We start from the raw sequence: 15,536 nt of genomic DNA, 5'->3' as shown, positions 1-15,536 counted from the left end.
TTCGCTGGAAATGGGACCAATTTCATGGGGTTTTTTTCTAGATCTCTGCCCCAAGGGTGAATTTTTATGTGCATTCTCTGGTATTCAGTAAAGGCAGTCACACTGCAGTCTTTCCTTTACAGGCGGGAATCAATAGGGTCTCTCTCCTCTCCCTGGCCGCCTGTTTGTATTTGTAGGAACTTAATATCTTTGTGCCTTATCTGGTTCTGTTGTATTTGATTGAAATTGGCCGATGGATTCATTAAGTTACTGAGGGAGTGATGGGTGGACAGGGAGACAGATGCATATGTTCACACAAACATCCACACAAATAAAGGATCATGCATTTCCTTGCAAGACTTGTCTAAGAAAATCCTCCTCTGATGTAAGACTTTTAACTAGCGTCCTCAAATCTCTATCATCTTCCTCTGAGCACTCAGGAATTGCTAACCTGGGAGAGTAAAAAATGTGTTGCAAAGATGGGCTGCTTAACTTACCTGGGTATGGCAAATTGAGCACTCCAGCAGTTCATCATCTAGGCTGTCAAATGCTCTTGTTGAAATATCTGTAAAGGGAGTGAGGTATTAAAATTTGCAGTCATTTTGATTAAAGTAAATGTCTACAGCCTGCCTGGATATTTAAGGAACTGTACAGCTGTACAGGAACAATCCTTTTTGCATTGTTAATCCCATGTACAAAATTCGGAAACAAACCTCATTACTGCCATACAGTATGCCAAATTTCAAAGCCATTTCATACTATGGACACATAAATGAAAATGATCTAATGGATGTGACCAAAGATGTCACTGCTCATCAGCTGAAGCCATTACCAACTGCATGTGCACTCTTAACCCGCCCCAGTTGTGGACTAAGTGACATTAGCATGAAACGCACTGGAGCCTGTAGCTGGAGTAAACCGAGTTCAAACACATAACGCTGCTGTGCCTCAAGCCCTAAGCTGCTGCAGCCGAAACCTTCTGGTCATGTGCTCGTAACTCATGCTAAGCCTGAGGATTTGAGAGTGCTTAGAAATGTCAGCCTTTGAGTGGAAAAATGTTTTCAATCTTTGCAGCACAACTGGTGCTCTGCTATGATCTACTCTGCACAATTAGTCATTGAATAGGTTTATTATTTACTCATGACCCTTTGTCTTGCATCCAATATGTAAAAGTTGCGGCTTTAGAATAGAACAGGGAACTGTAGCGTGTTCAATTACGCATTATAGAGGCTATCGGTAGTCCAGCAACTCTCCTGCCAGGGGTTTTGCCTCAGCACCTACAGATACAGATTCTTTCTTGGTTGAACTGATGCTTTTGGGCTGTCCTTTTTTTGAAGGTAGGTGTATGCTTCTGTGAGCAAAATGTTTGTTTCTGATATTTAAAAAACACCTAATGGATCATGCCACAAGGTTGCCTTTTCAGTTTAGGGCTTGAAGGAAGCAACTGCTCCTTCAGAATTAAATTTCCAGTTAATTGTCCAAACCAGAATGCCTTAACAATACCCCTTTACCGTGCATTCCTCAGTACTTTCAATACCGCACGACTAACAAAATAAACACGGAGCTGCGTTTGCCCTTTGCCTCATACAGCGAGTCCTCAGCTGCAAGTTCAAACTACAGTTTGTTTCCTTCCCCTGGCCAGGACCCGATTCCAGAGAAATGACAGTAGCGAGGGGGCCCTGCAGCTGCCAGGCGCCTGGGGCTGCCCCTGAGGGGAGAAGGCCGTGCTGCCGGGGCACTGCAAACCCGCCCGGCCTCCTCCCGGCCTGCGGGCTGCGCGGGCACTGCAGGCCGGGGGGGCAGAGGGCGAGGGCCGGGGGGAGAGATGGCCGTCCCCCCTTCTCCCCCGCCCCTGCCCTCAGCAGCCGGGACGTCTCCCGGGCAGCAGAGGCAGAAGGCGGAGAGCAGGTCGCGCACCGAGAGCTGCGGTGCTGGGCCTGGCGCGGCGGGAAGGAGCCCGGCGCGGGCCCCCGCGGAGGGGATCGGGGCGCAGCCCCCGCGGCGCCACAGCCGCCCCGTCCCCAGGGGCAGCCCCCGCCGGCCTGGCGTCCTCCGCCCGGGCACCCGCGCCCTACTCTCCCCCATTTCACCTGCCCCCGGCTCCCCGCGGCCGGGCGGCGGCAGCCCCGTCTCCGCCGGGCCCGTCCCTCCCCGGGGCGGTGCGGTGCGGTGCGGTGCGGTCCCGCCCCGGCGCGGCGGCTGCCCCGCCTCCTCGGCCGCGGCGGCTGTCACGGGGCGAGCGGGCCGCGCCGGGCTCCTGCGGGGCGGGGGCGGCGCTGCGCGGGACCCCGCGGCTTCCCCCTCGGCCTGGCCGCGGCCGCCCGGCGGCATCTGGGCTCCGCCACCATGCTCAGGCGGATTCTCCAGCGGGTAAGGCAGCGAGACCCGCCCCGGCGGCGGCGAGGGCGGCGTGCCTTGCCTTGCCTTGCCTTGCCTTGCCTTGCCTCGCCGTGCCGTGGCGTGGCGGGGAGGTGCCGCTTCCTGGTGCCAGCCGGGCTCGGGGCCGGGCTCCCCGCGGCGGGGCCGGAGCCACCGGCCCGGCCCGGCCCAGCCCGCCCTGTGGCGCAGGGGAGGGGGTAGGCCCGTGGCGGCCGCGGAGGCCCTGAGCTCGTCCGCCGCCGTGAGCTTGTCCGCCGCCGCACCCTCGCCTGCCGCGGGGGACGGCCCGAGCCCCGACGGGGCGGGACAGGCCGGGCCGGGCCCGCGGTCCCGCGCTGCGTCCCAGCTGGGGGCGGCGGCGTCCCCCGGGCTGGGCGGGGGTTCCGGCAGCGGGGGTGCCGGCGGCGGGCGGGCCCCCGCGGCCGGGCGAGGGGCCTGTCGGTGGGGCGAGGGGCGGCCCTGCCCCGGCGTGCCTCCTTCCCGCAGCGCGGCGGCGTCTCCGCCCGCCGCCTTCGCTCGCCGCCGCGGCTGCGGGCCGCCCGCGCTTAGGGCAGGTTCAAGGGAAGCCCAGCCTGGGGAGAGCCGCCGCGGGGCCGGGGGTTATTTCCCTGGGGGCCAGCTGGCAAACAGGCTTCTAACGCCGGAAGCTCAGCCCGGCGGCCACCGGCCAGCTGTCTCCCTTATGTTAGGAACCGGCTTTTCCGGCAGCTCAGGCTGGTTTGAAAAGCCAAGTTGTGACACTCGTTTATGAAACCCTTCTCGCCTTCCAAAATCCTCGCGTATCTCCGTGGCGGTGCTGGCCGCCTTGCAGTTCGCTTGTGGCTCGGGGGGAAGCTGTCAGGGAGGTGCTGGCGCAGGGCAGGTGTTGGCGTGGCTCAGGGCTCCAGGAGTCCTTCATCGCTGGCCCTCGGCTGGAGGATGCACCGAAAAGGGTTGAGTCACGCTGGCGGTGGGAAGGCAGCGCTCCACATCCCGCACCGCAAGAGAACGGTGTCGGCGTCGTGCAGAAGGCGCTCACGGATAGAGGGGAAACCAGCTGCCCTCGCTGTTTTGTCTGGTGTTTCTTTCGAAGCGTGCTGTGTAACACCTGTGAAAGGGTGTTTTATTGGAAATGCTGGCATGCTTTTGTTATCTGCCATGCAAGGAAGCGTTGCTACAAGAATGAGAGTCAACAGAAGGGAAGAAAGTATATCGGTATGCATACCGCCAGCTTTTTCAGTGTAAAGTGTGCCTCAGATTGTTTTTCGGTTATAGACCCTGAGCAGGTGAAGATCTCTCTTGGTCTGTTTAGAGCTCTGTGTTTACAGGGAAGAACTTCCTTCCTGAAGTTTGATGGGAAGCCCTGCTAACAAGCAGGGAAACTTAGTATGGATCTAATTAAATATTGGCAGCGTTTAACTGGGTGTTTATTGATTCTGCGAAATAACAGGCCATCAAGGAAAGCTTCTATGATGTAGGAAAAAGCTTGATACAGTGCCAAAGGAAATTTGCCCCAAGTATAAGTTCAGCTAAACACTTCCTATAAAAATCTGAAGTCAGGGCAAAAGTTTTTTGTGTGTTAGAAACAGCCATCTTCTCTGAAAAGTTTAAACAAATAACTATTCCCCAGTGGCTCCCGAAAATTACAGGATTACAGCAGAGCTAATTGCCAACAAAGGTGAAACACATTTCTTCCTGCCCAAAAAATAAATAGAGAAATGCCGAGATTTTTAAAGGTATTAATCTTTTAATTGGTGCAAACAACTATGCTTTTAAAAATCCACCTCTTTATAAAAGGCCTAAAGCCCTTTTAATAAAGTAGTGATTGTATGCACAACCTTGTACGTACCTTTTTGACTCACAGCCTGCCGTTGGCAAAGTATGAAAAAGTCTTCTAATGTACTTTGGTGTTAATAGTGAGTGTTAGCTTGCTGCCAAATTTGTTCATAAAAAGCATAAGTATTAAAATCTTTCACATCTCTGAGGTAGTGATTTGAAGGCCAAGGTACCTCCTCTTGGGCCTCTTCTTGTGCATCATTAATGCTGCTGGCACCCCCCCCCCCCCCCCTTCCAGTCACTGAAACATAGTTTCTTGTATATGTATTGGGTTTATTATTTGATTATAGGTGATGCCATCCTTTCTAGCCGGATGTCTAGTCATTACTGGTGATATAACTTGAGTTACGAAAGTATGTTTAAAAAAACCCCCAGGAATTCTTTATTACATTCCTTTTTTTTGTAACTCAGCTGACCATCAAGCTGCAAAGGAGGAAGACAAAAGCTACAAAGATACTGTTTGTAGTTTTAGTCACTTACTTGAAATTCTGATTCCTGAAGTTTTAAAACATCAGATGTTTCTTTTTTATACTTCTTCTGTTCCATGATCACCTTTTTATTTCTTCTACAGCTGTAATTTCTGTTTTTAAAAGTATCTTCATGGTCACTTTGAATGGCATATTTTCAAAATAGAAGGTATTATGTACTCATTACTACTGAACATTGCTCTTTTAGTTTTGAAGTTAGTATCTCCATGCTGTCTTCAAGTAGGTCTTTGTTTTAGGTCCTTTCTCTGCAAGCTGTTTCTAAATTCTATGTATGTTTTCAACGTGACATCTCGGGGATCCATCTGTTCTGTACATTTGCACCGTAAAACCCCCTTTTACTCATTCTTGCCACTTTTCAGTTTCATGCATTGTCATTGTGCTGAGCTAGAAAAAGGTAGTCTTTCCCAAAAGACATCTGTGTGGAATGTCCGAGACACAACTTTCCTGCCCAGATATTTTGATTTTTGTCAGCGTATTCTTTAGAGAGCTGTCTTTTCTTTATTGTGTTCAACTCTGAAGGCCCTTTGTGGCCATTGTGTCCCCTCTCCGTTGTTCATCTACTAGTGGGACAGTGGCTGTTGCCTCTGGTCTGTTAAAGCAGAGTTCACTTCTTATATTTCCAAGATACCAAAACTTGAAAAAAAAGAAAAAAACACTTTTTGTAAGGAGGAGGCATTTATTTTCAGCTGGTGGAAAACTGATTACTTTGACCTTCTTCTGAGCCTTCTTCCCATCGCTCATGTTTTGTAGTGAAGGACTCATCTGTTGGGGCAGTGCGACTACTGTTTACATTAGTTTTTGTCTTCATTCTTTGTGTTTAACTGGCTGTCTACAACTGTTAGCAGTTGTACTGTATTTGGGTGGTAAGATCCTATTGCTCTGTTTCTAACAATGCTTGAGTTCTTGGTGTTGAGATCTTGGCGTCTAGGTGGAGAACAGGGCTTTGCAGGCATTTCTGTAGCTTGGGTGGTACCATCACCTTTTCTCTTACTCCAAGCTCAGGAGCAGCGATATTTACTTGTCTGGGATGCATTGCATCTCATGCCTTACCTATAATTTTCTTTTTTACGTTTATAATTGCGGGGCTCGCTAGGTAGTATATTTACTTGGATGGATGCTGAACTGCAGCTGTGCTTGTGCCTGCCCTGTGGTGCCGAAGGGAGCGTGTGTGCCTCTTCCTGGGCACAAGCTCTGCTTGCGTGGAACCGATGGCACAATGGGAGAGAAAGATTTTATGCCCTATGAAGTCAGGAGTCGTTTCATTTTACGGAGTCCTAAAATAGCTGTCACACTTCTTTAGAAGTAAACAATATTACTGTTTTGTATTGCACTGTACTCTGTTTCTAGCACTGAGAGTTGTTTGATAACAAGGATTTTGGCCTTCTTGTCTTCTCATTCTTGCATCTTGTTTGTTGCTTCAGGACCTTAATATGTTTGGACAATAGTACTCTTCTGTAGCATTTAAATCTGTGCTGGGAAAACTGTTTAAATCCATATTTATTCAGACTTTCCCAAGGCTTAACGTATTTTTTCAAAGGTTTAATTTATTCTGAATTTAAAACTGCTGAAAAGAGCATCATAACTGAATGGAGTGTAGCTATAGACAGATAAATGACTATGCAAAAATGACACGGTAGCGATCCATATTTATACTCTGTCATTTTAATGCATTAGCTCAACTCATTCATTATATAATTTTCTATTTCTTTTCAGAAAACAAGCTGCAATCATTGTCGTCCTTTTTGTTGTTAATGATGTTTCTTTATATTAGCCTGCAGTTTTGAGAAAACACAGAGAACAACATTATGATGTTTAGCATATTACTTCTACAACTCTAGCGCTAGTAGTAGAAATGTATGCTTCTCTGCAGAGTAAACAAATACAACTCTGACAGCTAGGAAAGAAATATGCTGGATGAGAGACTAATTTTGCATCAGTCTTTCAACTCCAGTTATGCCTTTAAGGGTCAAGTGTTAATTATGTGAAAATACATATACAGAAGCCTGTGTGAAAAATTACTTTTCCTATGGGATTCATAAGTCATTCTTTTGCTCCTGTGTATTGTCCAACTGAAAACAAAGAGCATCATTCTGAATCTCTCCTTAGTTCACAAAGTGTGAGATATCAATGTCTTATGATTTATTTTTTTTATGGAATGTGATGTAACAGTGGTCTGGGAGCCTACCTTAAACATGTGTGTGAACCTACCTGATCATGCAATGATCAATTAAAAAAATATTCCCAATCCCCCATTCTTTATTTGGCTGGTGAAGGATGTTTAAATTCTATTACAGCCTTGAAAGATAAGTTAATTGCATTTATGGTCTTGGTTTCCATAACATCGTTCCAAATTTGTATTAAATTTTTCTTGCTAGTCTGTATTACTTTGCAAATTGATGCTATGGGGTGTTTCTCCTGATCTTGAAAGTTACTTAATGACCTCTTTCCTGCCCACCCTTCTTCCCTGTGCATGCCACTCACCAGAAAATGCCACCTATTTGTACTAAGCTTTCTAAATCTAGCTTGGAATTATGCTTTCTCTTTTAAAGAGAGCACATTGTTTTTTGAAAGGTTAAAAGGATTTTACCAGGTACAGTTTAATAATTTCTGTCTTGTATATTGCACGTAATAAGACATGCCATGCAGTGCGTTTTAGTGTGATTATAGCATGTCTGAAGTGTTTCATAAAGCAAATACTTTAATCAACCACGTACTAATAACACTGTACTTTTAATATAAGAGCTTTCATCCTGGAGGTTGTAATAATCTCCAATTTGTAGTGCTAGAACTAGCAGAACTTAATATGCAAATCTCATTGTGAAATGCAGCCAACTCTGGGGTGAAATGTGATGGACGATTAACAATGCACAGTAGCGTTGTGTAAGAAGTTACGATACAAAGTGAAGAAAATATTGTGTTAATTTTCACAGAAGATTCTTGTTTTTGGGATGAAATGATTCCTTAGGTATTTTGAAAGCATATGCTCAGGTATCACAAAAATGAAGGTATATGCTGCCTGTCTAAAGAGATGGTTGGACCATCTCTTATTGCCATTGCCCAGGCTATCAAGTTTTGTTTAGGTTCTCCCTCTGCTCTCGTGTCTTTCTGACCAAGGCTACGTGAAGGCACATTCCTCAGTTTTTGGAGCTCAAGAGTGGAACAAAAGGTTTCCATTTCTTGTAAAGGATCAGGAAAGAAGTGCATATCCATTAATGCTGACATTTTCTCCATTTCTACTTGTGGATGTAGATGCTGGGACAGATAGGGGTCCAAGTTCTCAGGCTTTTCAGAACAGAACAGCTGCCATAGCTAGCTGCCATACAAAAGCCTTTTTATCATGTTCAGATTTCTAAAGCCTTTTAAAAAATTCCTCTCAATAAGAAATTGATTCTTATATCGTGAAAGTTCAGCTCCTTTATGGAAGAAAGCTTTGACACCTGACCTCTTCATGTTCCCTTATGTAGACATATGTGTATATACATCTTCTTTGGATTGTTTGTTTTCACACAAAATGGATTCACAAGTGAGCCTTACCTCTGGGTTGCATGACTGTGGTTTATGGATTGCATGGAAAGGAACTTGTGAAATATATAAACCAAGAAAACTGTTCATAACATCAGATGCAATATTTAACTTACCTGCCTTACTGGGAAACTTGGCTACACGGCAGCAGTTGTCTTGGCTATTATTCCTCTGACTGTCAATGCACACAATCCACATCTTCATTAATGGAGTTACTAAATCTGTGTTTCAGAGCTCTCCCGCAGGACGTGTGTTTCTGCAGGGCAGCGCTTCAGAGACCACAGAACAATTTGGGCAGGAAGGGAGCTCAGGGGCTCTCTAGTCTGAGCTCCTGCTGCGAGCAGGACCAGCTCAGAGGTCGGGAGCAGGCTGCTCAGGCATGGCCTCACGCTGGAGAAGCTTTTCCGTATGTTGGGTGGGAACCTCTCTTGTTTTTGTGTCTTGTCCTCCTGCTGTGCACTGCCGGGAGCAGCCTGGCTTCCTCTTTTTGATGACCTCCTCATAGGTGGTGGTGGGGCTGCTGTTAGGCCCTCCCAAAGCCATCTCTGCTCCAGGCTGAGCCAGCCCTGTTCCCTCAGCCTCTCCCCACAGGGCAGGTGCTCCAGCCCCAGCTGTCTTGGTGGCCTTTTGCTGAACTCACTCGGGTTTATCAATGTCCTCCCTGGACTGGGAGAGCCAAAACTGGATGCAGTATCTCAGTGTGGTCCAATGGGTGCTGGCCAGTGGGGGATGATCACTTCCCTTGGTCACTTGGCTGGGCTCCTGCTAATACAACCCAGGGTGCTGGTGGCCCTCTCTGCTGCCAGGGCATGCTGCTGGCTCCTGTTCGGCTTGCTGTCTGACACAAGCCCCAGGTCCTTTTTAGTAGAGTGGCCTGTGTTGCTGCCAGGGGTTTTCCTTCCCAGGCGCAGGACTCTGCATTTGTTCCTGTTGAATTGTATGAGGTTCCTGTTGGCCCGTTCCTCCAGCCCATCTAGGTCCCTCTGAATGGCAGCCCTGCCCTTGAGTGTATCAGCCGGTCCTCCCGGTTTGATGTCATATGAAAACTTGATGAGCGTGCACTTGTGATCCATGCTGGGATGTGCCTCGTTTACTGTCTGTATCAGTGACCTGGAGGAGAAGTACTAATGCCTTCACTTTGATGTGCTTTGCATGTGCATCGTATTCTTTGCTTACACCCTTTTTTGCCTTTCCTATTATTAACTTGGAGAACTTGCATCACCTTGCCTATTGGTTCTGTGTGCTGTACTAGAAGGAAACTATTTTGTGTTTTAATTTTCTTTAGAAACATAAAAAAGTAAAACTTAAACAGCTAAAATAAAAAAGACATGGGAGTAGGAAAACCAGTGTATGTTGATCCCTTAACTGGTGACCCCAGAGAAAGTTGGAATGAGGAGAGATAGTCCTTTACTACACTTACTGTTACCAGCCCTGATAGCTCGCTGCTTCAGCCCTCCTCACTTTCCTTTGGCCAGTCTTCAGAGCCTTTCTAAAATTGAACTCTATGTCACTGGGAATTAAGTCTTTAATCAGTAAACTTGACCTTTTTATTACATATTTTTAAATTTGATTAGTGATAAAAGGCTGTAATCTTTATGAAAGTTGGAAATAGAACATTCTTTACAAAACAAAGCAGGAAAAGATACTTAATTTTCAAAGTATGGAAAAGCCTGTGTGCTGCAGATATCTTATAAAAGGTTATATAGCTGATTTGTCTGGAAAAAAAAAAAAGAGGAGGATATATTTGAGCAAAAAAATTCTAAAACAAGTAAGATTTTGGAGACACCAAGATCTAGAAAATAAAACTATTTATCTACTTCTGTCCCTCTCTCTGTAGATTTCAATCTATATGCTTAAAATTCTGTATCTTTAATTCCCCTATATTAAACAAGAATATCCTTTATAATGTTACAGGTATTTCCAGATGGGCTAAAATACTGCAGTAGCATTACTTCATCCCACTTGCAATTGTCGTCATGGAATTGGATAATGAATTTTTATCCTTTGTTGAAACTAGGATTGCATATCAGTATTAAGATAACTTCTTTACTGATGTTTGCTTTGAGAATGCTAACTCTTCTGCCATCAGCCAAGTACTGGCGTTTTGGAGATGAGTAAGAGAAGTTAAATCAAATCTAAATCAAAGTTAGAGTTAAATAAGGATTATAAGTTGTGATCTATCCATCCAGATTTTGAATCAAGTAGTGTTTCAGATTTATTTGCTTATTTTCTCTAAATCTGCACTTTCAAATCAACACTGTTGTTTTGATTTCCAACATATTCATAGGATTTTATGTTTACAGGTTGTCTTACTGATTAACATGGTTTAACTTTACCACAGGCTTGACACTTGATTTTTATTTTTATTTTTTTCCAAATCTAGGCACGGTACCTGCTTATGTGCTTATTGTATCAACAGGGTTCTTGCTCTTTAGTTTTCTGTCTTTCAAATATTTAAAGGCTTGTTCAGATTGTGGACAAGTTATCAAGAAAGTAGTATGATACTAGTTTACTGCTTCTGGAACTGTTTAGATTGTAATTTCTAGTGTTTTCCGATTTGATATAGAGACCTAATTTAACATCAGAGTGAGTGATATAAGGACAGAGGTTAGCCTAATTCTTTGTTTTGTGTTGAGCATTCATGAGAGGAAGTGGTTTAAAATTCTGGCCTTTGCTTCTGGTGTCTGCTTGTTCTTTGATGCATGGAGAGTCTTGGATAAAAGCTTTTGTTGAAGTGTTGCAGTGGAAATTATATAATTGCTTGTCAGCTTGTTCACTTCATTACTCTTGTGGAGGGAAAATACTTCTGGATTCCAGCAAGTAGAAGAGAGGCATTTGCATAGGATACGTACCATGCTTTATTAAATGCAGTCTGTAGACACTCATTTTTCTCTCACCCCTCTCTTTCAGACTCCAGGTAGAGGTGGGTCTCAGAGCTCGGATTCGGATTCATCTGCTACACCAGGAAATGCCGTGGACGTGAACAACGAAGGCTCCTCTGAGGTATTGTGCACCATACGTGGACTGGAGTCTTAAACCTTGGGTGCTGTTTCTCTGATCCATGAAGCTGTTGGGAGTAACTTTTGATGCCCTACCTAAGTAACAGCTGTACTAAAGTAGAATTTTCTCTTCTAAGAATTGGTTGTTACTTAAATAAAAATAAGGGCATCTAAGCCATATAAATATGTAGCTGTTATTTAGGCTTATCCATCTAAATGGTCACAAGCAATCCTTCCTGTAATCCTACAGATGAATTATTAAAATTAAAAGCAATGAGACACAAGCTTAAGACTCCTCATTAATAAATCTTTTATGAGAGTTCCGAAAACTGGGGCTTAACATTTTATCACACTTGTACTCCCTTTTCACCTTTCTTCTGCTAAGCTATAATGTATACTGGAAACCACCTTCTCCTCGTGAAATATCAAACGTATTGGTTTTCGTTTGGTGTTGGTGTGTAAATCTACCACTTCAAAATCCTATCCATTTTTTATGTGCTGTATGCCATACTTAACCAGCAGAATAAGTTGTTATTCTTGCTTCAATCCCATATTACAATGTCTTTGGATTTACAGTGTTGTCAAATATTAACTGAAAAAAGCAAACTAACTTCACTGGCTGTTGACGCTAGTTTGTGCTAATGTAGCCTGATTACCTAGCTTGAAAATGTTTCAAGCTTAGCATACAAATGCAGTGCAAGGTTAATTACTTCTATTACAGCATTAAAGGGAGCAAAGTGCCCTTTCTTACACTGAATAAAGTGTATGATGAGTCAAATACTCCTATGCTTGCTATGATAAGAGATAAGAGAACTTTTCACTGTGCTGTTTAAAATCCTAATTGCCTTCCATCTGTGCATCTGCTTATTTCTTATTTCTTGAAGCCTTATTATAGTCAGTATAATCAGACATTCCTTAATATTTTGCTGCATGTTATACGTCACGCATTTGTGAGTCCAAATCTGTTTATTATGTATATTTACACTGTCCCTGAAGCAAATAAATATTCTAAAATCTCGTTACTTTTGTAGTTAATTAAGGCATAAAAATACGCAGTGAGATAATTGCTTCTTTCCAAAGTTTGGCTAAAATTGCACAATTCTGTTAACGAGTGCAATATCACTGACTGTACTGGATGTCACAAGGTACCTCAATACTAATGGAGTAGTATTTTCTTGACATAGGACGAGCTTTTAAAGTGGTGGTGTGCCTGCACTATTGCACCATTGGCTTATCTTGCTACTGAGTCGAAACTGGGACCAAAGGCTGCTGTGTCACTTTTGGTTGATACTGTATAACATGAAAAAGTATCTTTTACTTGTCAATAATTTCACCATCTGTTGCATTAGTTACAAGTGGGGTGTTCTCCTTAGCATATAATTTCAAAATCTGTTTGAAACTGAGCTCCGAAGCTGGTGATGGGTTTTTACTCTCCTGAGATCTACACATTACGGCACGCAAACCTGAGCCTTTCTCTTGGTCTTCCTTTTCCTGCGCAGCTGGCCTGGGGTGTTGTCTCTCTGAGAACTTCTCTCCAGGAGCACCATAGCCAGACTTTGCAGAATTTTTGCTCTCTGTTTTATTGTTATGTTCCCACCTGGTTCTCCCGTATTATGTAAAGTCAGAAATCCAGTTGTCTTGTTTTCACTCCAGTTTCTTGGCTAGGTCTTCTAATTTGTATTGCTGCAGGATTTAAATGGAGAATAATTATTAAATCTGTGCAGATTCTCATGTTTCCTACCTCCACAAGCCTGGTTGAAATCAATCCTGATTTTTGAGAATTGTAGTATGAAACAAAAGGAGTGGGGAAGTCTGAATTCAAACTGTTTTAGTCCCATCTGTGGCCACGTCAGCACTTCAGATCACACATGGACCTGTAATCAAGTCTAGATACAGGTCTTTTATTCACTGTGCAGTCTGCCCAAGGAGGAAACATTTGAGCCTATCGTACCTTTATAGCTTAGGTCCCAGTGCAACTTTGCAGTACAGGGTTGCTAAATATACTCCATGCTTGCAGTGAGTCCACCAGCATGCTTACGCTTTCATTAGTGTAATGTGGCTGCATTAGCTAGACAGGTTTGCCACAGGCATCCTTTCTGGAAGGGGCCTTAACCTTTCCATGCATGCATGGAGGGTCGTGTTCAGTCTGCTCTGCCTGCCTCTGTAGTGCTGTGCCGCGGAGGTGCAGGCATCCTCCAGCCAGCAGCGTGGACAGAGGCCCAGAGCACTTTACTCTCCACCCTGCTTTTTCCTGGTGTTTATGCATGTAGCGTGTGTCTTGAAGATGTAAAGCTGTTGTTCTTCAGAAACCGATTTAACTTTGGCTTTGGTAAATCTCTGATGAGCATGCTGAGTGGTTTTTTTTTTTTTTTTTAATTCTACCGAGGAAGGTGCATATTTTTCCCTAAGTGAGCATGCCAGCCAGGCATGTGGCTGTGCTGGCACCTAGGTCTCTCCGGCTGCTGCAAACTTGCTTATTAATTTACAGAGGTATTTCTGCAATCTCACCACACCACCCTTGTCTCTCTCTGTGAAACATCTAAACACCCTTATGGGAAACTGCATGATGGATCAGACGTGATGCCTTATAATGGTCCATTCACAATTTATTATGCAGCTTATTCCTCTGTCACGTGAAGGGGATACCGAGAGTGTCTGGAAAACGCATAGTAGTATGCAGCATGGTGCTAGCTTTTAAAGTGTGTTTTAGATTTGTTTATTTTCATGTTCTTAATAACTGTTCCTTCTTGCCTTCTCCATGGTATTGATATGTGATTTGCAAAAACTATCTTTACAAAAGGAAAACAGACTTTGCTTTTGGTGATTGTAGAGAACTTTCAGCGTAAGAATTTGAACAGCGTTTGATTCCAAATCTGCTTTTTTGTCTTTATTAGTTTCTTAAAAACAAATATACATTTCACAGGGCTTCATCTGTCCGCTATGTATGAAAGTGTGTGTAACTCCCACTGATCTGTCTGAACATTACCAGAATGAGCACACTGGGACAGAAGGAAGACAGGAGCTTCATGACCTCCCAGCTGTTACTGTGGGTCTTGTTTATTTTGTTTTAATAGCTTTGGTAATGGGCTGCTTTAAATGACATACATCTTTTCTCGTGGCTTGGGTGTCAGCTTTTTAAATTGTTTGATTCCTTGCTGAAACATAATTTGATCTCTTATGCATGATTCCAAAGTATACATTCAGTAGAAGAATTAATGTATGTCTAGCTTTCTGGTTTGCAGTTGTCTCTCACATGAAACATTTGTGGTATGGGGAGACTTGCACTCACTAATGTGTTCTTTTTGAACAGCTTTTGCTTGATTTTCTTGTAAATAAGACTATTAGATTATTTGATTTACTTCACTTCAGTGTAGTGATAAATGCAGTATCGGATCTGGTACATCCTTTGTGAAAAGAAATATTTTGAGCTCTTATTAGCTAACTATTTTTAAAATGGATTTCTAGTGGGAGATAGGTACATTGGATAAAAGATGGAACAGAGGACAGGAATATAAAAAATTTAGAAGTTTCTCTTCTTGAATGTGTTTAAGAGCCTTATGTGTTGCAGCAACATTATACAAATAATTATAAAAACAATTTTTTAATATAGAATTTTATTGGAATTTTTTTATGCCCCCACCAAAGTGCAAAGGCTGTTTCAGTTAATAGACATTATAAATAGTAGTGCATTTCTAAATTCTTCCAATTGTGGAGTGTAAAACTGCATACTTTGCAGTTTTACACTCCTCAATTGGAAAAATCTAGATTCTGTAAGGTAGCAGCCTCCAGCTGCACAAGGCTGTCTGAATTTTTTCTGCTGTGAACCTTCAGAGAGTAGATTTGACTTCTGGGGGCAGGCAGCTTGCCATGCGCTAAATGGGTTTGTATGGAGGTGAAGTTTTGCATTCTTTCTGCTGACGTTACTTTTGTTGAGTTTTGGAATCGAAGTGTGTATTCCAGGCTGTGTGAGTGATGTGATTTTATTGTGTTTGTTGCTGTATGCATTTGCTAAGTAGTGCTTTTTTCCTTCCCTGGTGTGTATTTACACTTTATTTTTGAAGGGAAAACTTCAAATTGTGGGATGTTATTCCCGACGATGATGAAAGCCATCGATACACTGATTATCCTAGAGTTACTTGAGATCTCTTTTCAAGGATGAAGTGTCACCTGTTAAAGTGAGCAGGATCTGTGGTAAAACTGGCCTGTGCTGTTCTCCTGGAGTGCTGGGGGACCTCCCCAGAGCCAGGACAACCGGGGACTGGCTTTTGATTGACTCCTCACTGCCTCCTGTTGAAGGAGGGACCACCTGTAGTGCTCTGTTCGTGGTCAGCTCAGCTTTTTATTTTCTTTATGA

At 43.9% G+C, this 15,536-nt stretch overlaps 1 protein-coding gene across 4 annotated transcripts in view; it reads left to right on the top strand.

The window, feature by feature from the left end:
* The first annotated feature begins 2,067 nt into the window (after positions 1-2,067).
* The window catches only part of EEA1 (early endosome antigen 1), a 78,634-nt gene continuing 65,165 nt past the window's right edge, over positions 2,068-15,536 (top strand). Inside the window, exons 1-3 of one of the 4 annotated variants that reach the window (XM_075496974.1) lie at positions 2,068-2,349; positions 11,094-11,186; positions 14,106-14,228. In XM_075496974.1, coding sequence (XP_075353089.1) covers positions 2,326-2,349; positions 11,094-11,186; positions 14,106-14,228 — 240 coding nt within the window. In that variant the 5' untranslated portion in view covers positions 2,068-2,325. Of the gene's footprint in view, positions 2,350-3,090; positions 3,553-11,093; positions 11,187-14,105; positions 14,229-15,536 lie in introns of those variants that run through there. The other 3 variants (XM_075496958.1, XM_075496983.1, XM_075496965.1) reach the window with 3 other exon arrangements.

This window comes from Mycteria americana, chromosome 1, assembly GCF_035582795.1.
Source record: "Mycteria americana isolate JAX WOST 10 ecotype Jacksonville Zoo and Gardens chromosome 1, USCA_MyAme_1.0, whole genome shotgun sequence".
NCBI classification, from domain to species: domain Eukaryota; kingdom Metazoa; phylum Chordata; class Aves; order Ciconiiformes; family Ciconiidae; genus Mycteria; species Mycteria americana.
This window is presented reverse-complemented; position numbering and strand designations above follow the sequence as displayed.